This window comes from Lingula anatina, chromosome 3 (assembly GCF_051362555.1).
Source record: "Lingula anatina isolate TDL-2025a chromosome 3, LinAna3.0, whole genome shotgun sequence".
NCBI lineage: Eukaryota > Metazoa > Brachiopoda > Lingulata > Lingulida > Lingulidae > Lingula > Lingula anatina.
Window position 1 is genome coordinate 25,818,015 of NC_141769.1, and position 27,093 is coordinate 25,845,107.

The 27,093-nt window shown below is 34.3% G+C and overlaps 1 protein-coding gene across 4 annotated transcripts; it reads left to right on the plus strand.

The window, feature by feature from the left end:
- The first annotated feature begins 466 nt into the window (after positions 1–466).
- Positions 467–27,051, plus strand: LOC106150532 (uncharacterized). 4 transcript variants are annotated; one of them, XM_087007722.1, is made up of 9 exons: positions 467–558; positions 5,407–5,536; positions 13,353–13,466; positions 16,489–16,602; positions 19,859–19,972; positions 20,735–20,848; positions 22,954–23,067; positions 24,154–24,267; positions 24,630–27,051. In XM_087007722.1, the coding sequence occupies exons 2-9, from the start codon at positions 5,428–5,430 to the stop codon at positions 24,656–24,658; spliced, it is 822 nt and encodes a 273-aa protein (XP_086863848.1). In that variant the 5' UTR covers positions 467–558; positions 5,407–5,427; the 3' UTR covers positions 24,659–27,051. The 4 variants fall into 4 exon arrangements, with proteins under 4 accessions (XP_086863848.1, XP_086863849.1, XP_086863851.1 ...); XM_087007723.1 differs by lacking the exon at positions 22,954–23,067; XM_087007725.1 differs by lacking the exon at positions 16,489–16,602.
- Positions 27,052–27,093: the final 42 nt, after the last annotated feature.

Here is a 27,093-nt window from a genome sequence, read left to right on the forward strand (position 1 = left end):
TCAGATTTATATAATATCTTGTTTTACGGGAGGTATTTTTATTTCTCGATGTCAGGTGCCCTTCCTTTTCGTAAGAATACATGATTCATGCGACTCATCACAGGTCAAATAAGGTCAGATATATTAATTTGCCCTTGCCAGATATTTTATGCAGTGATAAATAGATATTAAAATGTCATTGCTTTGTTTTTCAACAACTGCTGTCTAAAATTCCAATATTATTACTCAACTCGTAGTCTTTTCCATGTGAATTGGCGTTGATCACTGAAGACTAAAAAGCGAATTTTCAAAGACCACCTTTATCAATGAATTTTTATAAAATAAATGGTTAAACATTACTCTCTCAATATAAGTTTATTTGAACGTTGCGTTAGTTGTGGTAGAAAAAATAAATCATATTGGGTTTATTCAAAATCAACCCATTTTATCATATATTTGATTACATCATTTTGATTCCTTATTTTAGTATCGCGCGACCTTGATTTACAGCGCCACACCTACGTCACTCATTTCAGATTGCGGAAGCGAAGGGCGCTCATCTCAACTTTCTTGCAGCAAGTAAGTATTAAGACTGAATAAAGCAACGGTCTTTTCCAAAAGTTTGAAAGACTCTTTGGTGTTATAAAGTTTTGCATTAAGTTGTAAAATTATAGGTGGTCAGTCTCGAAATTTCCACTTTTTTACGCTTTCTTTTGTCATTGTGGAGCCCGCCTACATTTATACGGCACCTGTTGCGGGTCTGAGATAGGTTTGAAGTGTTCATAGGGTCGCATTTGCAATGCACTGTTTGATTCACAGTTGTTGGCTTTGATAGGTAATGCAAATCGATTTTCAAACTCTCCATACAAGCTGCTCTCTTAAATGAAGTTTACCTCGTGGTACTTTTTAATTTAATTTTTTTATATTCATGGTAAAGTGAAGTAGCAGTGCAGTTCATTCATATCTAAAAGTTTATGATCAATAAATGTATTTAATTCATTCACAACTTTGAATGAAGCGCATAGACTTCTTTTCACTTCAAAAGAGTTAGGTATGTCATTTGTTGCTGTCATCATGATAGTGCTTATGGGAGTGATCAAACCTCTTTTCTGTAAGTTTTTTTCCAGTTGTAGTATCAGTTCATTGTTTTCAAAATCAACTCTTCACTAACATTTAAAAACAATGATAGTTATGTAAATATTTTTGAGACATTATTTGGATTATGTACTACTTATTTATATGGCATGTTTTATCAGTTTTGTAAACAACTACTGTTTTAATGACTTAGGGCATTGGTTCACATCAATGTTTTCGAAATAAACTATGCATTTAAAGAAAGCTTAAAACTTTTATTGATTTAGAAACTTTTAATCAGTTGACATTATTTGTTTAAAGGCTTTCAGCAGAATTATATGATGGGTTAATAGCTTTTCACTATTCAGATCTCGAGATGTCAATGGATATCTCGTCTTAAAGTTAGTGTAAGGATGGGTGTCATCTAGGCTGTGTTTAGATTAAAAAAATTATTAGACCAGCAGGATCGATCTATCTCTGCAAGAATTCTCACTTGAGTGTACTGATTGTAATCCGCTTAATTGTCAGGCTGGCCCCCTCCAGAAGCTTTGATAGAGAATTACCCCTTAGATTCTGGAGGGGGCTGGTCAGACAATTAAGCTGATTACATTGAGTGCACTTAACAAGAATCTTCCAGAGATAGGTCAATCCTGTCGGACTCGTAACTTTTAATCTGAATACAGCCTTAGAGACAATAGAAATCTCAAAAGCATTTGAGACTTATACCATTTAACACAACAACAGGTCCTTTGTTTTTTGAATGTGTCATTGTGTAAAAGCTGTGAGAGTCATAAGATTATGTAGGAGACACAAATTTACTTCTAATATTTAAACAAATCCTGTTTAATTTTTAACTCCTAGATTATCTCTGACCTTAACTTCCCATTGGTTAGCCAAAGTCAAACCAGGGAAAGGTCAGTGGGTTCTTGGTTGTTTTTTGTATGTCGAAAACAAGCAGTATCTTGTGGATATTGTTTTTGCTCACATGTTAAACTCAATATATACCAGTATATTTGAAATGATGTATCTTGCCTTGTTAAGACTGATGATAGCCTGTGTTTTATGTCAAAGTCTTGTTCTTATTGTTAGGTATGAGAATGAAAAATAGCACACAATAATAATAAGCTGCCATTAAGTAATTAGTTGCCACAGCTTGCTGTTGGTTTTTGACCACCCAGTTAAGTTTTGTAGTTCATTTTCAAATTTCATATTTATAAGTTCAACAATGATATATTTGGTTTGGCCTCTGTAGTCCAGTGACCTGTCACATTGTATGCTTCATGCTATATATTTGGGCATGTTATTGTTCTGTCAGTTAAAGAAACATACTACAAATATAAACATATAGAATTAAAATAAACATACTAGTAAATGTATCTCAGAATAACTTGCTGTGTATTAGTTTTTAAGAGAGACATCTATTTTAATTTGCTGCTCCGTAAATTTTACAAACGAATAAAAAGGTAGGACAGAGCTGACCCAGTTGTCTTATTCCAAATAAGGCTGCATGGGATAGCCATAGTTGTTGGATACCAGATATAGTCTAAGGAATGTGGGGTGATATCATAGGCATTAGACAAGGGAAATTCCACGGGACCAGACTTATTATAGTCAACAGATCAGCTAACATTTACACAGGGAGAGGGGTTTTAATGAGTTTGTGTTTGTGGGGGTGTAGGGAATATTTCCCTTAATGGATTCTTGCAAGGACTTCTTAAATATATTGATTAGGTCACTGCAGGTAATAGGTGTAATATGACAGACCACTCTTTGTATACTTGTGTTATGACTTGCTTTGTTCCTTACTTTCGTTGATGTAATTTTGACAAGGTAATATTATATGACTGTGGAGAGAAGACACTTTAGCCAATGACAGACATAAGCTTTATATAAAATAAGACAGAAGTGTAGATCAAATCACAGAATTCTGAGGTGTTTAATTCAGATTCACAAACCTGAGATTCCTCAAGTTTAAGTTTTTGCACGGTTCTGTTCCACAGTGAATGTTCAGATTTAGAAACAAAACAAAAATAGGTTCACCTCTGCAAGAGTACCTGGTCCATATTTTGGACTTCATTGTCAACTCACTGCTCGAAGACAGATGATAACCTAGACTGACAGGAGTGTCCTTCCATATAACTAAGAGAGTATGCAGCTACATGAATATAGTACCATGCCCCAAACAGGATACACTGCTGTGGATTTTATCTAGGCTATGTTGAATTAAGAAAATGAAGTGTTAGATAAATCAACAGTTTATTTAAGTGTACTGAGACTATCAATTTTTATAGTGTGCACTTTTGCATTTTGAAAGTTACCAAAGAAAAATTTAATGCTAGATGCAATACCATGAAGTTTTATCTAGTGGAACTGTGTTGAATGAAAGTGGATTGTTAGATAAAAAGAATTTTGTTTAATATGATTGGTTGATTGATTGAAGGATTTTGCTTCAATCATTCTAAGATCTAATAAACAGTTTATTAGATCTTAGAATCATTTAAACATTTTAATTTTTGTTTATTTTAATTCTACATGTTTCTGAGAGCTGACTTTGTCGATAATGAGATGAGTGCCTTTTTCATATATTGTGTGTGCAACAAGTGCATGGGTGCATATACCTGCATATATATATATATATATATATATACTCTCACTATGAGGAAATGGGTGCCCGATAGGGGCCATTATTAGAGATGCACTGTGTGCTTGATGAAGTGGTTATAAAGCACATTTATTGCTGCAGGGAATGACAGTCATAAAATATGATGGAAAATGGATACCTCTACAGTTTTGGCTTCATTCCATTGAACAGTCTTAAGCTATGATTATTAATTGAATTGTGAAGTGTTGATGGTTTATTAAATGTAATTTGGTGTGGGTTGTGTGACATTGCATGCTTTAAAAGGTAATAAATAAACCACATTTCCATTCCATATGAAGTGATTGGACACCCTCCCCCCCCCCCCCTCCCCCCAGTACCACACCTGATAGGTGCTATGAATTCTCTTCCCTCTTTAAAAAAATGTCATGGTATCTGTCAAGTTGCATACAAGTCAAAAGAAATTTTGTTTAATCAACTGTCAAACAAGAAGGATCCAACTTCCTGATTGAAGAATCAGATTGCCAATACTTGTTGATGTTTGTGTTTGTGATGTATGTATTGTGACAACATGCAAAGAGTAAAATTCTTGGAAGAGTAACTTGGTTGGTATACGAAGGCAAAAAGGAAGTGTTCGAACTGACTGTGGGTACATTTATGTGACCAGTTGATTATATTGCTATGTGCACTTGGAGAGGGAGGGGGCAGATTTCCTTTAGACTTCAATAAATTAATACAGATGAGATTAAAGGCACCACATCATGCAGAAACCACAGAATTTTTTTAATGAGAATTGAGCTCTAGGTATTGATATTTGATTAAATGCAATTATATCCCTCAGAAACATGCTGTGTCTTTCACATGAAATATTGCAATCAACATAACTTTTCTCTCAATAAAACTATGGTCCAAAGCAGTCTTGATCAAGATTAGCTGATTCTAGTCCTTGGATAGAAAATGGTACCAGCTGATTGGAAAAAAAACTGTGCATCCCTTTGAGAAACAACAGAGCAAAAACCTCCACAACCTGTTTTGCATGTGCAATGCAAGCAGGTGCATTAGAACGGTGACAGCAGGCACACATATTAAGTTCATATGTGGCATTTGATATTTTGCCATGGTGATAATATGAAGTGAACCTGTAGGCACTGGAAGTTAATATACACCTCGGTCTCTAAACTATACGCTGTTAGTTGCCACATGGGAGTTGACAATTAAACTGATGAGGAAGAGACTAAGATTTTGGATATTTGATCTCAGAAACACATTTTTTTCCAGAATAGTAATCTTAGCATATTTTAGGTAGATGTAGAATCTGTTTTAGGAATCCATCAGTAGTTAATTATGGAAGTTTGTATTATTTATTGAATTTATCAGTGAATTTGAAACCAACTTAAACCAACAATTAATTACTATTTTAGTATACCAGTGAATTTGAAACAAGCTTGAATGAACAAGCAGCTAGTATACTAATGAATTTGAAACTAGCCTAAACAAACAAGCAGCTTAATTAGAAGTTGTTAATTAACAAAGGTCTATGGGAACAGGACTGAGATGTGCATAAGTTTTTTTTTTTTTTTTTTTTTTTTTTAATTAAAACTGCCTTAGCATTAAACTAAGTGTTTGTAAAAGAACATGTTGCTTTTCCTGTAAAAATGATAATAATAATACACAGCTTGATATGTGCACTGCTGTGTGCAGTGATAAGGCAAGGTGTTGAGAAGTATTAAATGAAATCAAAATTTTATCTTCAGAAACCTCAAAACTAACTCACAATGGCAGACCAAGCCCACGCCGCAGTTGTGAAGTCAGCAGCCACGTTTGACCACAGTCAACTGAAGCATACTGAAACAGAAGAGAAGAACCCCTTGCCAACAAAAGAAGGTAACATCTGATAATTCTGTTAAATTCTGTTCATAATTGGATACAAATAATCGAGCATAATTTTTGTTGAGGTTATACATATAAAGTAAAATATTATTTAACTTTTTTAAAGTCTCATGTTTATCATGTCAGAATTCTTTCATCTATTTCATACCGTATTCACAGGTTTCTTTCATCTATTTCATATTCACCTTCAGACTTCTTAATCATCATTAATAAAAGTGAAACATTTATTCATTCATTTAGTATTGTGTCTGATACAGTTTTTTCCAGTGTCTTATGTTCTTTAAAAGTGTCAAGAAAAGTATCCGGATTTACCCTGGACATCCCTTTTATGCCATTTATCTTGTATTCTTTTTCTGTGGCATTCCTATTCTTGTCGTGCTGACAAGTCACCACCCCCTAAAGTGTGAAAAAAAAAAAGAAGTATCCAAATAATATGAAAGCTTTCACTGTGTGTGTCAATATGCTACATATTTCTCTGAGGCATTTCACCGAGTGTCCTGCATTTTGGCACATGTGTGTGATGTTCGTGTGAAGCAGGTGTGCAGTGGCTCTTTAGAAAATTGAAAATACTTTCTCACTTTGCACACATGTCAACATGTAGGAAGTGCCTGACTGAGGAACTCGGGATATGTTTTTAAAACCTAGTTAATAGTGGCCAGAATCCACAGATTAAGTGACAGGTGCCCATAGGTGTTTAATTAGCAGTCCATGTTCATTGTTGCAAAATAGGCATTCTATGTAGGGATTGGAAAATAAAGCAGTTGTTGTGACAATATGGTAAAAGATTGAAGTGCTGCAAACCTTACAGTACATTTTAACACGTTTTTAGAAAGCACATTCAAAGCAATGCCAATATGTACTCTAGAATTTAAGGAAAATGTTGTACCTGCCATGCTAAAAACACTTCAGTAAAAATGATTAAATGGACAAGATTATTTTGTATTCATATGAAAAGCTTAATCCGATACCAGTAAGACAATGGGAATCAGTTCTTATTTTAGCATACACTTTGTGGAATTGGATTATGCAACTTCCTCCAACTGCTGAGGGGTAATGAATTTGAATTATTTAATTACTTACTACAACCAATGAAAAGACAACCAGGAAGTAATTAACTCAACCTAGGTGTCACCTCCAGTGACTCAAAATTCCATGCCAGATTTCAAAATCTGGTAAGTAGGAAGTGATACCACAAATGATCAAAATCAATAAACAATGAAATGACAAAACCCTATAGACATGTATGAACCATTCAGGTGATAAGAATTGACATTGGCGTAGATAATTTGCAGTAGTCCAATGGCAGATCTTCTATTTTTCAAAAAGCTTTTCATTGATATTTAAAAAATGTCCGTAGTTGTCTGTTGAAAACCACAAGGAATATCTTAACAATGCAGAATGCTATTCTGGTCAACACATCCTTGTTGTTCAAATATTAAATCAGCATTTGTGCACATATAGACACAAACGTTGTACATTTGGTGTATTTCAGTTTAGTGAATAGTCATGTTTGATTTGATAAATGGAACAAAAGTGAAAAAGAAAGTGAAAAATGCTGTTTTTATCCTCATTCAAAAAATGTAAGTCAGTGCTTAAAATTTTCCTTTTTGGTTGCAATTTTCTTGATTGGCGGAACATTACTTCCCTATTTATACTGATGTCAACTATCAAGGAATATTGTATGAAGGATATTCCAAAGAGATATGTGCATTAGTGTCTGTCTGTGTATGAGAGCATTCACATCGAGAAGAGCCGAGGTCTAGCAAGGCCAAGACCTAATTATGGCGGACCTACATGAAAGGAAGTAATCCTTAAATAGTCTCTCAATGAATGTGAGTGAATGTCATTGAGACACTATTAAAGGATTACGCGGTCTTCCTTTAATGTAGGTCCGCCATATTTAGGTCTCGGCCTTGCTAGACTTTGTCTCTTCTCGATGTGAATGGTCTCTATGAAGTATCTGTACACATTGGAGACTCTGAGGATATTGTAAATTCTTTATGGGCTTATATCTGTAGATTTAGGTGATCTGTGTATTTAATCAGGACAGATAAGTATCCAGTGGACACAATGGATTGATGTAATGACAAGTACAAAATGCATTGGATGAGATATGTCAACAAATATTACATGAACCACAAGTAATTGTAATGGCAGTCTTGGTCAGTCTTGGTTCCATTTCTATGTTTAGTATGGAATCGGATGTTAAAACTGGTTTTTGATTTCTTTACATCAAAATGCACTGCTACATATCTTGTTTAAAATAAACCTTACATATGATTCTGCTGTTAATCCATCTTTGACGGTCATTGTCCTGTGTTGTCTAAAGGGTACTGTGATCAAGGAAGTAGACACCATTTTAATTAAAACTGATTGGGTTGCATATTTAAGTAATACATTTCAAGTGTTAAGGATGTATTTGTCAAGGGATAGGATGAGATCACACCACTATGTGCTGATATTCCTTGTACTCAATTAAGAAGTTCAAACTGTTCACTGGAGTGGCTGTCAGATTTCTCCATTTAATTTCTGTTTTCATTTCATGAACCCAAAAGCTGTTTCAAGCAATATGGAAATAAAAATGTCCTTTTAAAACCATTATCGCATTTTGTCTCTCTCTCATTTACTTAAGAAATATAGTGGCACAGTTCATAATTTATGGTTCTACCTGGGTACCTGACATAGCAGAGGTGCCAGTATATTTGTATATTTCTTTCTAACCTTTTTTCCCCATTAAGTAGCAATAAGGAATTATATTTATTTTTAGATTTTTTTATATAATGGGCTTGGAGGCTGGGATTAACCAACATTTATTTCAGGGGAAAAAAAGGTAAAGATAAGAATCAGAGGGATGTAAAGTTTTGACCTGAATCTGGTCTACAAGTGGTAAGCTATCATTTAAAACGGAGGTTTTTATCAGGAGTTGAAAAGGTCTGACAAAACATACTAGCAACTATTTACACAATCATTTAAACTAGGTAAATGCTCTTACATGCACCTTGATTTTATGTGGATTTGGTAATGATTTGGTGAGACATTTGTTTACTACAGGGTAGAGTGGCTTGTCTTTATAAGCAGTTACCCAAATTTGCTTTAAAAATGTCACTTGACACTTTCTACTCATCAGCAGCTGAATCCTGATTAAACTAAAAAGCCCATTTAGGGACTGTCCCCTAATTTTTAAAGGCTCTTAATGCCTATAATTTCTCAGAAACTGGCCCTTAACATTAAGATGTTTTGTTGAATGAAGTTAGCCAACAATGTTGTCCAACTTTTCCTAGTCCACATGCGCAATTTATGTTACTTGATCAGTAATGAGATTTTTCCGACAATCGGCATATTTCTGATATTTTGGGAGCCAAAAATAATATTGGAGATCGATGCAGCCCCCTCACCCCCCCCCCCCTCCTGGACCCCACATCATATTTCCAAACTTTATCACTAAACAGCAATCTCATCCCTGTTGTATGTGATGAAAGACCCATACCGGAGCTAAGGTGACCACCTTAGTGAGGGTTCAGTTTTATGCATACAGCACAAATCATAAGTGCTATATTATGTGGTTTGACACCAATCTTGATATAGTGGTCACATTACACTATTAGTCATTGCAGCCACGTTATCTGGGCCAGGCATGAATACTGAGCCACTGTTTACAGTCTCTGCGTAGGTGTGTAGACAAAGCTGGAACACGCTCCATGCTTCAGCAGAGCACTGAGCAGAAAACCTCCCTCTCAAAGAAAGTGGTATGAACTTGATGAATGTTTTCTCAGTGTTTTAAGTCCCGCTGGGGGAAAAAATTGAAGTATTGCGGCCTCACTATTTTACCTTTGACTGTCAATATGTTTTTAGACATAAAATACTTTTTTTCAAGTCTACATTTTTTAATGCATTGATTTATGATCATTTTAGAAGCTAAACAATTGAATATTGTAGGTGGTTCTGTGTTTGACACAGTGCTGTACATTCAACTGAGAAAGATAAAATTGAGAAAAAAGCCTTAGAATTTGTATGAGCATTGAGATGCCTTTTCCTACATGTAGATATTATGTAAATAACACAAATAATATGGAATTCACACTTCAAGAAAACTCAAACACTGATGTTAAACTCAGGTTTTGCCTGCTGTTGCTTTAGAAAACCCCAGCTCATTTCAATAAGAACAGTGTTATATGCTTAATGAAAATAGGCAGTAGAAAATACCATGATAGGGGCTCTTCTGAGGCTGATATTTTGTCAGCCCTAGCTGGGTCAATTCATTGTGGCTTTGGGACATCCCATCTTGTTTAACCAAGGTGTCAAACATTTCATGCCTTGTGGTCATGAAAAAAAAGGAACGCAATTGAAAAATACATGTAAGTAGCTGGTATTCATACAGTTTTAGATGGGTCATGACAATGGCTGGTGTTGCTTATGGCACACCTGTGACAAGAATACACTTGCAGAGTTCTACTTTGTTGGATTGGTTTTATGTATGGAAGAGTACTGTGTGTAGCACAAGAGATGTTTGTGCATGCAGGTCTGAAAAATATGAGTGGAGTCATTGTAAGGGGTCTTGCCAGTGCTAAAGTTACATTGAATTTGTCTGATGTCAATAAAAGAAGTAAAACAAAAATATATGTGGGAACAGAATTAGTGCAAACCATGAATATCTGATCAGTTTCTGATCATACTGTGTATAAGCATTTAACCAAAAAAAGATTTGACCCAATATTTCTTGATAAAAGTACCATAAACTATATATATATATATATGGAAAAGTTGGTCATTATGTCTCTTTAATTATGTAGTACGATTTTGTCACAAAATGTTTTGAGGTAAAAAGAACAGGATTTTTTTAAACCAGTTCTTTTAGGCCCTCTGCACGGGGTCATTGTACTGGAAAAGATGGTTTTGAAGCTACATGAAAAACACCATGGATAGTGTTTAGTAAGTGGAAATAAAACTTTGAAAAGACACAGTGACGTGTTACGGAATTGTATTTAAAGTATATATACTCACTATAATGAGTGAGTCATCTAGGTATGGTGGCTGAGTTAATGCCATATTAAAATAATCATACCAGGAACTGTGACTGTTTAATGCATGCAGATGATTAAATGATAATTAAAAAAATATAGCCACCTCACTGCCATTGTCACTCTGGATATTTTTGTACGCATGGAGGATGATGGGTAATGTTTTCTCCATTAGCCAAGACTCAAACAGCTCATTAATTTTTTTTTTTTTCGTTCAGGGTGGAGTTCATAGATGTCGGCTTAATCATTCTACCATTAAGATTAAACACTAATAAATCCAAGCCATAACCATATTATAACATTGTGTTTTATTGCTACAGGTAATGCTTTCTTTGTGTGTGTTAATGTTGCATAAAAATGTCATGTTCTCATGTTTTAATTAAAATGTAATATTTTGATACTTCAGGTTCAATTTTAAATGAGTTTGACTAAAATCTATCTAACAAGATAACATATATGTTTTTGTCCAAATGGTGGGTCAGAGAATAAAAAACTACATTCTTTTGACTCATTTACTGTATGTCTAATGATTGAGCTCAAAAGAAAGTCACCTTAATTAGCATACCAACTTCATATCATATGTTCAAGATTAACATAAAATCTTGGACAAATTATGCAGGTTACCAATTAACCCCTAGTTTGGTCAATGTACATGTGCTGGTATATTTATTTCACTAGATGAAGGCATTGATGCACATTTCCAAAGATGGAAAACAATTATTTTTATTGAATATCTCTATGATTTATTTATAAAGATGCTCTAATTGTCTAGTTATTTTTTGTATAAACTGCCCCTACCCCCTCTCTTTCTCTTTCTCATTTGGAAGTGACACACATTTTTCTTTGACACACTGACCACATATCTATGATTACTTAATCCAAAGTGATATAAAGGGCATCATAAAGATGATAAATTGGCTATATTCTTATCAGTTGTAATTTACTCTACATGGTCATGTTAATCTTACACCCACATTTAGAGATTGAAACTCTTCCTGCAGTCCTTATAACTAGTGACTAATGAACAACTATTGCAAAACCAGACTGTGGTAATTAATGCAGAATTAATTCTGCCATTTACCTTTGGCTGCATTTGCAACCAGCTTGATTGCACTATTTTTGCTGTTGCTTTTGCCAGATCAATACAGTTTTCTGCCAGTCTATGAAGTAATTATGATCATTACTTCAGATGTCTTATAAAATATTAAAGATCATGGCCCTTCCAATGGGGAAAAACTGACCAAAGGCGTGGTCAAGACAGGCTGCTTAAATTCTTGGTGATACAGGACACCACTAGTTAACATATTGGCTGCATGACCAAAAGCATATCTGGTCTTGATTGCTATGAATTGGGGATGATATTAACCACCAGTGAAAATGTCCAAAATGACCCCAAGCATGTCCAGGTATGGGGTTAATGATGATTACAAGGGTCAGGAAAGTGCCAAAGGAAAAAGAAGATAGAAATGAGAAGTGCAGCTTCCAAGGCTACTTTCAGAATGAATTTGATAAAAATGATTTTATGTTCACACCAACTCCTGGGCCTCTATTGCTGAATGCTACATTAAAGTTTAACAGAGGTATAACAGTTTGTGTGCAGGAGAAGGTTAGGGAAATCCTCTTTCTTAAAATATGAACTTCAGGATCTTTAAAAAGATCAAAACAGAAACCGTTTTTCTGAAAACCTTTTGGTACTGGGCTTATTATGATGACCAAAAAGTGTCTGGAGACCTGAAATGCCCCTTGAAAAATCTTGACCATGCAATCGCAGTGCTGAAAGAAAAGCACAGACTATGCATATATCTCTTGTTTCTTTGTTATTTTATGCCCACAGTCCAGTTAACTTGGTTTGAAATTATTATGGAAGATCAGTCATGTGTGGAACGCATTTGGTCACCTGTCAAAGAATATACAGTTGAATAAATGTTGTGAAGTATACACAACAAACAAGGTTCATGACTGTTTAGGCAAGTCAGTAGCTTTTCCAGACCAGAGAACAAAACCCTTTCCAGACATTAAAAAATTTGTTTCTTGTATTTTCACTGATACTGGTGGGATTTTGATAACAGAGACTTCCTGGTTGAAAACAGGAATGTTCATACTTCTGGAATTGTTTTCTTTCCTCTGTTTTTGCAGCTTGTCAAAACAGTCTGGAAGTTACCTAATCTTTTCATTCTACTGAAAACCAGATGACAGAAGAGTGTTTTTGAATTAAGTACTCTTGAATTTAGTGACTGAGAAAATTTTTATTATTATTATATTTTTAAAATTCTTAACCAACTATGGTGTAGGGAAGTCTGGTACTTGCCCATCTCCTGGAAATTACCCCCATATTTCTAGTATCTGTTTTCATGTACATTAACATGCTTTCTTTGTGTATTTCTATGTATTTTAGGAGAAACTTTCAAAGTATTTCTCTGTTGTGGTTTAGCTTTTGTCTCAGTAGACTCAAATGTAATCTTTGGAAGATGCATATATAATACTAGTATAATGTATGTGGACAACAATATCAGGGAATATTGAGACATTAACATTTCTTCAGATATATGTTATCTCTTTGCATGCCTAATGGATTTTATTTTTTGTTGGTAATTGTCATGTGATGTTCAGTGTTAATCCTGTTTTTTGTCATCTAACAACATTTGCAGTAAATGTTTATATTTTTGCCAATGTATGTCACCGTTACTGTTACTGTTCCACTTGCATGTTTTAATTTAATATTTAAGCTTTGTTGAAATGTGTTTTGTTTGTGGTTAGTAACTGTCACTGCTTTATTCACCTCGTGTGAGTAGATGTAAAAGAAGAGAAGAAAAGACAAAGCTTGCTAGATGAGGTGGCAAACTTCCAGTCCGAGAACTTGTCTCCGACTCAGACCAAGGAGAGGGTTGTCCTTCCAGACTCCATCAGTAAGTCCACCCACGGTCACTAGTGGTCACTCACATGGTGTGGTCAAGAATTGCAGTGGCTTGTGTATTTATGCCTAGGTCTGCTTATGTACTAGCATTTTCACCATCTGTACTGCTTGACTTGTGGCACTAATACGAGGACTTACATAAACTGTACAACACAAATGTTCTTTGATGTATAAAATGCAAACTTCAGTAGACTTTTTTATTCACAAGGATAAACAATCTCAAGCATATTAGTGGTTATGTTCAATAATGTTTTTTTTTTTTTTTCGTGTATCACTGGTGCATGAACTGGCATCAGATGTATGTGCAAGCACGCATATGTACACATACATGTGTGCAATTGCATGAGCATGACAAATTGTTTTCGGAGACTAGATGCCTTGGGATTGTTTATCTGATATAGGCATACAGCAAAATATTCAAATAAAATACATAAAGGCATATAATAAACTTCTTTAGATGTAGCTAATACAACTTCTGAATTTCTAGACTGAGGGAATGGTTAAAGGTTGCAATTCTTAATGCCATATATTAACTTCAATTTGCATCTGAATGTTCTCTTTATAAGTCACATAATAGTGATTTATTGTTCTTCTGTGGCTTGGTCTGAAGCTATAATTCTAAATCAGAATGCCGTTATATTTGTTTATGCAGTGCTGTGATATCTCCTAGAGTATAATATTCTTTTGGCATATATTTGTTCCCTTGCAAGCTCTTTATTCTTGGTATTTGACCAGTCTACGTCATCTTTCTGAAGGTGTCTGATTTTATTTTTGACAATTTTCTTGAGGCGCTTCCCTTCAAGCTTAAATATGTGCTTACTGTTGCACACAAACAAAAAGCAGTATAAGCTATGGACTGCAAAACCTAAACACTCTGTAGCAAGTGTCTTTATCAAAATTTGGAGTAACATGGGTAAAGAAGTTGTTTTTAAATTCATTTAGGTAATGAGGAAGCTTTTGCAGGTTGATTCTGTATATTTATATAGATGAACAGGTAAGTAACCCACTAATAAATGGATGGTGGGTTAAAAATTAGATGATAAGATTTGAACTGATTTTGAGGCAAATGATATTGTCTGATGTAGCATGTTTAATTTGGGACATCAGAGACAATTTGAAGTTATCAGCAGTCATTTTAGGACAATGCTGATACAAACATAATGAAACCAAGTTATAAATATTAATACTGCTGAATTATCATGCCCTAGGATTTGTTAGATTTTAAATAGTAGCTTCTCTTTCGTAGTTTGTGATTCTTTATTTTAGTTTTCATTTTATTTATTTATTAGCATGGTCTATAATTGTGTACATTTTTAATTTTTGCATTTTCTTGAATTCTTGTTCATTGCAATACTGTCTCATAGAATGCTTACACCCATTTTCATACCATATGTGTCATATTCATCCCCACAGGACATATTTCTCTACATAATATCTGTCTCCAATTGATCTGAAAGTTTCATCTTAACACAGACCAATAAAAATTAATCATTTGTCATCATGGGAATGTGAAAGTGTCATTGTTTTGACATGTTATGTGTAACTTGCACTGACATGTCACTGACATCCATGTCATTGATGTTTGGAATGCTTGACATTTTCATTACTGTCATGCCACAGCTATTATGTTCTGCAGGGTTAACGATATCCAGGTATTAAATGTCTCCTACTCTTAAAAAGAGACAAACTTCTCACCCCTTTAAATAAAATGCACTCTGTTACCCATAAGCCAACTGGACATAGTTGAGCCATAAATGCTGAACAAAATGCGTGTTTGAGATGGGTTTCAAGTTTGATAAAAGAATGAAAACGGGGATTTTAGGGAGGCAGGTGCACTGCCTTGCCGTCTTGTCAGTGGTGTGGAGACCCTTCATACTTTACTTACTGTGACATGGAATGTTTGCTGTGTGGCCCCATTGTTATATTTGATAATAACTGCACTGAAAAGTGTTCTGTGTATGTATGTGTGTGTGTGTGTGTTGACACTGTCTATATATATATTATATTTAAATCTTTCTTACTCTGTATATACGAGCATGCATGAGGCAGTTGACTACTAGGACAAAGACGGTGTTCAGTTTGATCATGTGAAATAGCTGCTATGATGGTGTCAACATCATTTTGCTTGAGTCCATTCTTGGACTTTCTTTTTAGCTTTCATGAAATAAGTGATTGATTTTTTTTTATGTTCAACAAAATTCCATTACCTCAGCATGAGATTTAGAACATTTATTAAAAAAGAAAACATTGCATAAATGACATAGAAATACAGCTATTGGTCATGTATTATATATAGCTAATTCCCCTCCATGACAATTTTTTCTGTCCACAGCCCTTTCAACTTCCCATATCCAATTATTAATAGGAAGAAAATTGACGTAATTACCATGTCTCTTTTTTAAGCCATATTGGCTGGGATCAGCTTGACAACTTGACAGTTGTATGGAGGGGGGGTCTGTAAATTTCCCCGTACTGAACACCGTTTTTGTTGTCGTGGGTGATTGTATTAGCAGCACAGTTTGCATGTTGTGGTAGATATATTACTTTCTGAAACTTAACATTTTGACGTGTATGGCGTGCAGTGCAATCGTAATCCACTTGCTGAACTCCCTGAATGCAATTTCCGGTAGAATAGTTCTTGTAGATTATTGATTGAGTTTTCACCAAGTGTAAGTCTAGACCAATTATCAGTAATTGAACATTTGCATTTGTCTTGATTTAATGACCAGAAGTAATGAGAAAATTGTCAGCAGTGAGATAACCAATATTTTCTATTATTTTTTCTCTGGAGTGAAAAATTCTTACTTTTTGTTTAATTTACATTTACATTTGAGAAAAATTATGATTTTTGCAATGAACTATTTTCTTAAAAATTTAATTGTCTTTTAAATGATAATTCCCTTGAATGATAATCACACTGTAGTTTAACGAAATTGCACTGGGATGCATGGGTCGCTTATTACAATTGCTTACGCCTGAAGCTTAGTATGTGTTTGTCTGACATCCAACTGTAGCGCTAAAACAGGCCAAACAGCACCAGACCTTTATCCAGAGTGTGGAAGGACACAGCAAGAATAACCTGCGCCATGCTGAAACCCTGGAGAAAAATTCCCTGCCCGATCCTACCAGTAAGTATCCCAGCATGCTTTGCATGGTAACCCCTCATCACATGTTCGTACAACTGAATGGCTTTGTTTCAAACAGTCAAGTGTGTTGTACTTAAATTTTGTGGGTGGTGTTGTGAGTTTTAAGATTTGAAGCCGTCATTCAGATTTGACAACAGATTGTGTATTTGGGCTAGATGTCAAATCTTAAATTTGGTATTAATTTGAGATTCAAACCATACATATCTCCGAAAATAATTTTCAATTTATGTGAACCTGGTCTGGTTCATTATCTGTCTAGAAAAAAATTCAGAAAATCCCCACACTATTATTGCCTTGTCTCAACATGTATCTGGTTTGTTTTCTTTTAATCGAATTGGTTATTTAGAAAGCAAAGCATCGTGTTGATTGCATTTCTTTGACGAAAAAAAATGTGATGAGGGGTGGCCAGTGTTATATCGCCCTTAGAGGTTCTTTATGAAGCTATTTGCATGAAGGTCTGAACAAAGGCATGTCTGACATAACATTGCTCATTCCTTGGCAACTGTCGTCACCTCTGCAATCTGCATTAGACATTAACTGAAAACTAAAACTCTTCCGTGATTTTTATGCACGTTTTATGTGCATTGTCTTCCAAGCCAAAGGAAATTGTTGTCATTGTACGAGTTTTCACTTTTCAATTGTCAGTGATGCCTTATCAGGATGCGTTGCTTGCTGGCTTGCTTGCTATGTTTACCTTTAGATGTTATTTGTTTTATCTACGTCTATCTTTCTTTCAATTTTGTACAAGGAAGTTTTTTAATGTGAATGTGCCACCGGAGCTGCTTTTATGAATTCTGTTGGTGTTGTGACAATTATGATATTCATGCTTTTCAGGCTCACTTTGGTTCAGTTCTATGCATTTTGTTGCATAATTTATTGAATAATGCATCACAGCTTTAAATGGAGTATTAACTGGTGGAATAGTTGGATGAATGAGGTTAAACATCTGAACACATATTACCAAGAGTTTCCCAGACAATCACCATAATAATATAACTTCACTATTTATACAGATGCAGGCCTCATCAATATTGTATATAAAACCATAATATGAAACCCAACCAGAGCAGAGTGTACTTATGTAAGCAATGGCTATTATTTAAAGAAAGTAACTTTACACAATGACCATAATCTTTTGAATTTAGAAAACTGCTGTTTGCAACATTCAGGTCAACCATAAACAAAAAGTTACGATAATATTATAATGATATATGCCATTGCAAAAGGGGAAAAACTGGGACCTTTCATATTCACTTCAGCCAAAATTATTTTCCATTTTTTTAGCTAGTTATTTACTCTGTCTGTTCAACATGCTACCTGTTCACCGCATGTTCCTAAAACACGAAGGCGTAACTAGCTATTGCCTGACATGCACTGGAAGCAAGGCAGAGATGAAAAGAATATTTGCCAAACATGCCATGCCATTCTGTCAGTTCTGCCATGACGTAAATTGAGATTGTTCTGAACAACATATTTGAAATGAAAATTGCCCAATTTGCTAAATTGTTTCACAAAAACTGTTATTGTAAATGGCTGCTGGAAACATGAAGAAAGTGGAAAAGAAATGGCTATTTTTGGCTATCTTTTAGATTATCATGAAATACTAATGCCTTTTGATGGTAAAGTTTTTAACAATTTCCTCAAACAATAGTACATGATGCTGTATGCAAATAAGACAAAGCCATCATTTGCAAATTAACCAAGGACTCAAACAAAGGCATCTTCATTTCACTTATTTATTTTATCTCATTGGAACCAAGTAACTCAATTTCTTTAACATGGATATGAGGCATAAAGGTAGCAATGACATTTAAAACACTTCAACCATCACAGCTTTCTTCTATCAGCATTGACAATAAGCTGCAACATGTCAAATATGCAACAACGTGTCAATTTTTTTCTGCTTCCTGGCAAATTTGAGAAAATGATAGAATTGTTGTCATAATGGTAAGTTGCATTTAAAAAAAAAGCAGACTTCAATTCTCACTTTTAGCCTCAGTCAATCAAATACAAAGCAGAACAGTTCCCAGAAATAAAACAATTAAAAAATATATATGAAAGTATAATGCAGGAGGAGTCGTGGGAATTGAAATCAATAAGAGTTGAGAGTGAAGGAAATTTAATTTCCCACCTACACAAAAATGATGTCAATATTCACATTTGATCTCTTGTCATCTCTGCCAAACTGTTTTTCCTCAAGGTAACATTTCAAACCCTTGCCAATCTCTTCAGCCTATTTGGCAGAGATTGAAGCGTTTTGTCTGGCAGATTTGGAGGCATTTCCATGTTTGGAACTACTTAAGCTTGTTCACCACAGGGAAGACTGCCTTCAAGCAGTGGAAAGTGTTAACCACTTCGATGATGTTTATTAGGAAGGTCAGTGAAGCTCTCTATAAGGCTGGCCACATAGCTGCAGTAATTCTTCATCTAGGAGTCTGGATGGACCCAGCCATGACATGGGGATTGAAGTGTTCCAGACACTGGGACCGGCATGATCTCCAGACAGAAAAAGCCAAGTTGAAGCCTTTCTGAAACAATGATAGCATGAATTATTCTGTGTTTCTTAAAATAAACATTTAGTTGTGTTGTTATTTAAATTGTTGTTGTTCTTTTTCTTCTTCTGCTGTTTGCTGCTGTATGTATTATAGTTTTGATCTTTACTATCAGTTCTTCTTAGTAACTTGTCTCTTGTTCTCTTACTAACTCTACATGTATATAGATTGTATTATGAGAATTATTGTACTATGTACACATTTTTGATAAATGTTTCCTAATCCTAAAGCCAATTTTTTCTGTGATTTTATATATCCCCCCCCCCCCCACACACACACACACACACACACACACACTCTTCTTGTCTTTTTCTTAATGAATTGAGAACAGGTATTCTACACTGGCTTTGCTCTTGATTCTGCGAAGTGTCCCATTACTTAATACAGCAGTCTTAGATTTCTGTTTCTACTTTCTCTCCCATCTGAGGTATTAAGTAGGATCCTTTTGGACTTTCCATTAATAAAACTATCATGATTGATGTGATGTGTTTAAACATTGGTTCAATTCATTACTTTACGCAGAAACCTTCGTGAGTATGTATTGGAGAAGCTGTCAATTCTTGTACGAGTTTTGTTGGAACCTGCTATGGAACTTACTCACTGAGGCATGTGTGACACATTAGGACATGCAAAATAAAGAACTGAAGCATCCTGTATTATCTTTTATTTTCTGGTTACTTCCCCAGGCATTGAGGCAGAGAAGAAGGAAGTAGAACTGAGGCAGGGCATTGAGAGCTTCAACAGAGAGTCCATGCACCACACTGAGACTGAAGTGAAGAACCCCCTGCCAGATCCTGATGGTATGATTGTTTTTGGGACCTTTCCCAGACCCTATCGTACTAACTGTGGATCGATTTATCTCCAAGAGGATTGTAGCTAAATTGCAATCAACTTAGATGTCTGTCATACCTACTGCTAGGGGGTAATTAATTATCATTTAACACCTTCAGTAGGCGTGCAAGACATCTAAGCTGCTAAAGTTGATTGCAATTTAGCAAGAAACCCCTTGGAGATGTAGATCGATGTAGGTATGGAAACCCAGTCTTTTATTTTCTTTCTGTTATGTCTAATAATTATTCATTAATTACAGGCCTATTCCAATCTTCATTTTTGTAAGAATCCATTGTTAAAAAAGGAAAGAAAAAAGTTTCATATGTAAACGTAATTTACCTTTTAGAACTTTTTTATAATCTTTTTGATATTATGACAAAAGATTACTTATGGATAAATAATTTTGTTAGTAATTAAAAAAAACATTACACTGTTGTACAATAATACATTTTAAAATATACTGAATTGTGTATGAAACAACTGCACATATATTACAGGTAACGTAGGGACATGAATTATTTTTTAAAAAGTCACCTATTTAGTTTTTAAGGACTGGATGAAAAAGTCAACCAACAGCCATTGGTCTATTTCAACTGTTAAAAGTTAATCCAATAAGTTAAAATGCAGTGCATTATATTTTTGTAAGTGGGTGTATTGATTAGAATTTTATAACAAAATACAATGCATCATATTCATCAAGTCTTAATTGTCTTATAAATTCATGTTAACAGCCATCGCCACTGAGAAGCGTGAAAGCGAATTGCGATCTGGCATAGAACAGTTCTCCAAGGACACACTCAGCCACACCGACACTGTGGAGAAGAACCCATTGCCAGATAAAGATAGTAAGTACATCAGTTTTGTATTATTGTTTATTCTTATTCTTCTGCATTTATTAATTGTTTTAGTTTTAAATAAATAACTGTTGGGTATTGGTTTATCACCTTTGATGTTCGGGAAAGGAGTAAGTAAAAAACCAGGACACTTTATTAAATACTTGAAAATGACATCACCTATGGTCCTTTGGATGTAAACCAAAGTTGCAATATTATATTTGAGTTCATTTCTTCAGTATTCAGTTTTGTATTTTGACCTGAATAAAAGGTGTTTGTCATTGCGTCCCATAAATTCATTGTACAAGTGTATAATAACCATAAAATGTTAAGGAGTAGCTTTGAAATTTTTGTTTGTGAGTTATAGCCTAACTGGTTTTACAAGTGAAACCCCTTCAACTGTTTTATTTTTGTAGCTTCTGTATATGTCTGAGCTCAGCCTTGGTTTCTTTTTGGAATGCTTCAGAGCCTTTGTGAGCTTTGACAGCTATTTCGCTTGCTTTTTCACAGAGAGGCTTTTCTACATACGTGTCGTCCAAGACATTTAGTTAAGATAATACAGAAGATAGGTCCCTTAATGACCAGCGTTAAAAAATCCCCCTATAAATACTTTGTTTTGGCCATTTTCACTTCAATCAAACATCAGGAAATAGTAATTTGATTACTTTTACAGTATGAAATGTTTCTGTGGGCGTAAGTGCTGCAGGCTTTATTACAGGAGAAGGAAAACTGCAGTATATGGTCTTTTCAGGCTCTGTAATGATAAATAATTATTCACTAAGTTCTGAAATTGGTCAGATCAGATAACTGAATATGATCAGATCAGATAATGGAATTATTTGATACCCTGATATCCTTATATTATTTCTTTCACTGAATCTGTACTGTTATGAAAGGGGATATTGCTTTTAGTAATGGGAGAAATCCATTCTCTTGGCTATATTTGAAGTATCATTTTGAGTGATTTTTTTTTTCGGAAGTAAAACAATGCATGGCAATGTGGACTAGGAATCCTCGTTATGATCAAAACATATTTGTTTTGTAATTAACCTAGATATGGGATAGTATATATCCCACTGAATGATTGACCTAACCACCTCCACCCACGCACACACCCACCACTTCTGTAGCACTATTACAAATACATCCTAGGACATCCCAGAATTGGTTGCTACAGTAGATCCAGACAATAAGGCTTGATGATAGCAGTCGCAGAGTAGGAATTATTTGTTCTCTGAAGTGATTTATATAATGGATTTAGAGATGGAATTGAACATTAGAGCTAATTTATGACAAACGTTTAGTGTTTCATGAAATCAAGAGGTACTGTGTCCACTGTAGCAGAATGCTCTGTAACAAGGCAATTTATTTATGTGTATTAAACTCTGTACCCATAGCATAGCACACCCTCTACTTTTATTGTTTAAATGGAGGTACACAGGATATTAGATTGATATGACCTATAGTGAGACAGACTGGAGATGGGATCTGATATCTGCTTGTTACCAATACCCAAAATTCTTAACTCTGCTCTCCAGAATAGTCACTGAGATGCGTATTTTCAAATTCCTTATCCATCCTATTTTCATGTTTGTGTGTGTGTGTGTGTGTGTGTGTGTGTGTGGGGGGGGGGGGGGGGGGGGGGTCTGTCTGTCTGTCTGTTTGTCTTTCTGTCTGACCATTCCTGGAATCTGAAATACATATTCCAGAGGATGTTTTTGGCATGTTCCAACTCTTATTGTTGCTATCTAGCAATATTTGTTACCAAATGATTTGATGTGTAGTATATATACATATGCAGTATATATATATCATCAATAGAGGTATATTGTAACTAACATTAACATCAGTGAAAACACCTATCTGTAGCATACATGTTGAAATTCTGTTTCTGGCAGGTTTGAATCAATGCTTTATGGATGTGGCAACCAGGCCTATTTTGTGTAAAAAAAAAAAAAAAAAAAACATTTTTATTTGCAACATTGAAAGGAGAGGAACAAAACAATCCTGGAACTGGAATGATTTCTTGCATCTTGTGTACTAACCTGGAGAGCAAGTTTCTTCTAACAGTGCTCTCTTTAACTACTTTACATGCTCACTAACTCTGTTTCCTTTAGCTCTGAAATCTGAAAAGCAGCATCAGGGCTTGATCGATGAGGTTGAGCATTTCAGCAAACAAGGATTGCATCACACTGATGCTAACGTCAAGAATCCTCTGCCTGATGCTGAAGGTAAACAAGGCACCAAGATGCGGTTGGCTTGCTGTGTGCAAAGACTACATTCGCCCTTTGTTTTACCCTTATTGTTGATGATTTGTAGATTAATTTCATGCTGATTGTAGTATTTGCTGTTATTTGTCATTATTGTTTTCATAATTCTTTATCTTTGTGTGTGATGTGATATGTATGATTATACAAAGCTTAAGAATTTTGATTTGCTTTATTTTTAGTTATTAATTATTGATTATTTTTATTATTAATCTTATTACTAACAAAAAAGAGCATGTTTTCTTAAATCTTAGTTCAGTGTCTAAAAACTATGTTCTTTATTATTTGGTCTGAGTCAGTATATTTTATTTGTTTGATTATTTTCAAACTTAATTTCATGATTATACATGTGATTGTTTGTAATAAATATGTTGATTGGTCGAAAGATATGACTTTAAAGCTATCAAAACATAGTTTCTCACAATGTACTGTAAGACTACATTGTATGTTTATTGCTTCAAAAATAAGTTGAAGCTCTGCGATATTTTCTAAAACCTACTAAACCACGAAATGAAAACAGCAATTAATGTTGATCAATTATGCTTTCTCCTTTGGCGTTTTTGATGTGCTCACTGAAAATAAAATTTGAATAGAAATAAGAATGATTTTTTCTAATCATCTAAATGGTACACAGCTGGTTTTGACTATTTGATAAAATCATTAGCACATAATTTTTGCTGTTGTTTCCTAATTGTTGGAATGCTGCATTGATAACGCTTGCAAGGTTTATCCATGAATTTTATGGATACTAATAATTTAAACTTTCAGAGAAATTGTGTATATGTATTTAAAACATGGCTTCAGCATTTCTTTTATATATATATATATATATATATATATATATATATATATATATATATATATATATATATATTTGTGGTTTGAGATATGTTTGTGTAATTGTCTTGAAGTTCAAAATTGTCAGTCTTTCAAAATTTGTTTAGATATTCTACTGAGGAAAAAGATGGATATTTCACTTGGTATATTAATGAATTTCTATTGATATTGAAGCATTAAATTTTTTATGACTCTTTGTTTTCTTCTTTTTAGCCATTCAGAAGGAGAAGGTAGAACGTCAGCGTCTTTCATCTATTGAGACTTTTGATAAGTCCAACCTCCAGCACGCCGAGACTGCCGAGAAGAACCCTCTGCCAGATCAAAAAAGTGAGTATAATTGTCTGAAAGTGAAACTTCCTCTCTCAGGCTTTTTTAAATTGTCTTTTGACTGTGAAAATGGTACTTGGTTTTTGCAGTTTACCATATAGTAGTCCAAGAAATTTAGCTATATAATCACAATTAATACGGTGAACATAGTGGAGCAAAAGCAATGCATCCAAGAACATTTTAACAATTAATCATCAGTGGATTAGAGAGCACAGTCAAGGAAAATGTCACTATTTTTACAATAAAGTAAATATCAATTCATCTTCATTTAATGTCAGGATAGAGAATGTTGTTATATTGTTATCAGCTTTCATTTTGTATGACAAAGAAATTTTTGAATGTGCAACTCTGCCTTCTTTCAGCTATTGAAGCCGAGAAGGCAGCCTCCTAGACATCCAGTGAAAGGAGACTCAACAGCGTCCTGTGCCTGGAAACTCTAAAAGGACATTGTGACATTATAACTATATGACTATAAGAAAGCAGGGAGGCTAAATAAAAAAAGAACTCTTTCTTCACTTAATTAACACATGGATGGTTTTACGTTAGAGGAGATTTCAAGATTTTGACTGTGAAAATCAACTGGCAGGTTTTTCAACTGCGTATGGTGAAAATACTGTTGGTTTCTTTTACCTTCATTTGAGATTGCAACAAGCAAGTTATTGCCATTAAGTAGGAAATCTATGAAATCTAAAAAAAAAAGACAAAATACTGATAATCTTTTCGAATTGTTTACCTGCTATCCAAAGATGAAACTGATCAACTGTTAAAGGTATTTTTCAATTTGTAATCCCTTCATTCTGTGGTATTTAGATTAACTACAAACTATGCAGGTTCTACTATAGTGTGATGTTGATTTTGCAGATTTTACTGAAAAAAAAAGAGTGTAAAATAAGATCTTTTCTATATTTGCCGTTCCCATTGTTGCTGTACAAAAATTAGGGTTTGTTTGCTTTGGTTGTTCAGTTTATTATGTAGCACAAATGTTATGTTCAACTATTTTTTGGGGTCATTAAATCCAGAAGCCATGGACTCCACATTCTAAGGTGAAATTTGTTCAAATTGAGAACAGCTCCTAGGCATTCCTGTCCATGATTATATTGATAAAAGAAAGGTATTAGAAGCCAAAATGTGATAAATTTGTGAATTTGAAACCAAAGCTAAATTTCATACTTTTATACCTCCCTTATGAAACGCTTGAACAATGCCAAATGTGAAATGACCGCAAGACCACAACGGTCACTCGATCAGTGCTGTTTTGGCCAGCTTTGTCCATGCACTTGTTCAGTATTTAAAGGACAGTGGGCATTGGTCATTCTTTGGTCAGTTTGAGCCAGGTGCAGATTAGTGGACAGTCTCCCTGCTTCAGTTCTTTTATGATGTATTTGGCTACTACATATAACCTACTTATTGATAATCATTTATGAAAAGTTAAGAAAAAAATTATACATGTATCTGTATAAAACTTAGGTTTTGTATGCCACTAATATAGGTGCTTGGTGAGGTCTATTATGGTATAATAATGCATGCTGTAGAAACATTGTAATCTTAGCTTAAATTTGTTACTGAATTGTTTGTTACTTATTCAGTCTGTTAGCATTCACAGGAATTCCATACACTTCTCGATGCCATTCCAAAAAGTAAGCAGACATGATAATACCATTCCAGGCCCACATAGTTGTATATGACAATAACAAGGGAACATAATTGCAGAATTCCAGTCATCAGTTGGTTTATATTGTTGGTCTTTTAGATGTTGTTGTTGAAAAGTGGTATTCCTATTTTTGCCATGAGGATTGAATACATTTTGGTTGGTTGAAAGTTGTTTGGTGCTAATGGTACAGCATGATGATATAGGTTTAAAAATTGCTTACCACATTTTTTGTCTTTTGTCCATTTTTGCTCTTGTAACTGATGGTGTAATTGAGATATTGTTTTGATTTTCAGAAGATGTTTCTTATTATTGAAGTTGATCTTTTCCTCATTAAAATTTACACCTTTGTAAATTTTTAATTTTCAAGATGTCTGAAATTTTGATACCCACTGATGATGCCATATGGCATCCAGCTTAGACGTTAAATATTTAGACTAAATGATAAAGTGCTTTATTTAGTGCCTAGTAACTTTTTATTGTTTATGTATTAGATTAATATGCTTAACTAATATAAATATTCTATAAAGTGGTTGGAATAATATTAAAGCTGAGACCCATGGATATACTATCCAGTACACAGACAATGTTAAAATGATATCACATCACATTTCATTTTGTAAGTTTTTAAAAAGAAGAAATCCTCAGTTTAGAATTGTCATCAAAAGTCTTTTCACACCAAGTATCATATATCTTTGTGGTATATAGCTTAGAGATACTTCCCTGTTGATCACACTTCAGGTTATTGCAATGACTTTCCCAGTGTCGCTTTCCTACTGTTTTGGTGGAAGTTAATCAATTGACTTATGTCTTAGGGCTTCGTTTAGGTAACTCCCATACATAATATTCAGGCTATTAACTTGACAATATATTCAAAACAACAGTGCAGTTGTATTGCTAAGATTTAATGTTTCATGTGAAAAGGCAAAAACTCTTGGAAGCCTGTGTGTCAGAATGCTTGTCAAAATTATACACATCCATCCCTTTTAAAGAATATTTCATTTTTGTTGGGTATTCATTTTCAAGAAATAAGTAACATTTGCTTTTCTTGTTGCTGTATGAAATATATAGATTAAAATGCTGTCAGTTTGTATTTTAGATCAGTTAGCAATAAAATTCAACTTTCCTCACCAAAATATTGTCTGTAGAATGTGATTTTTATGTATAGCCGTCACCTG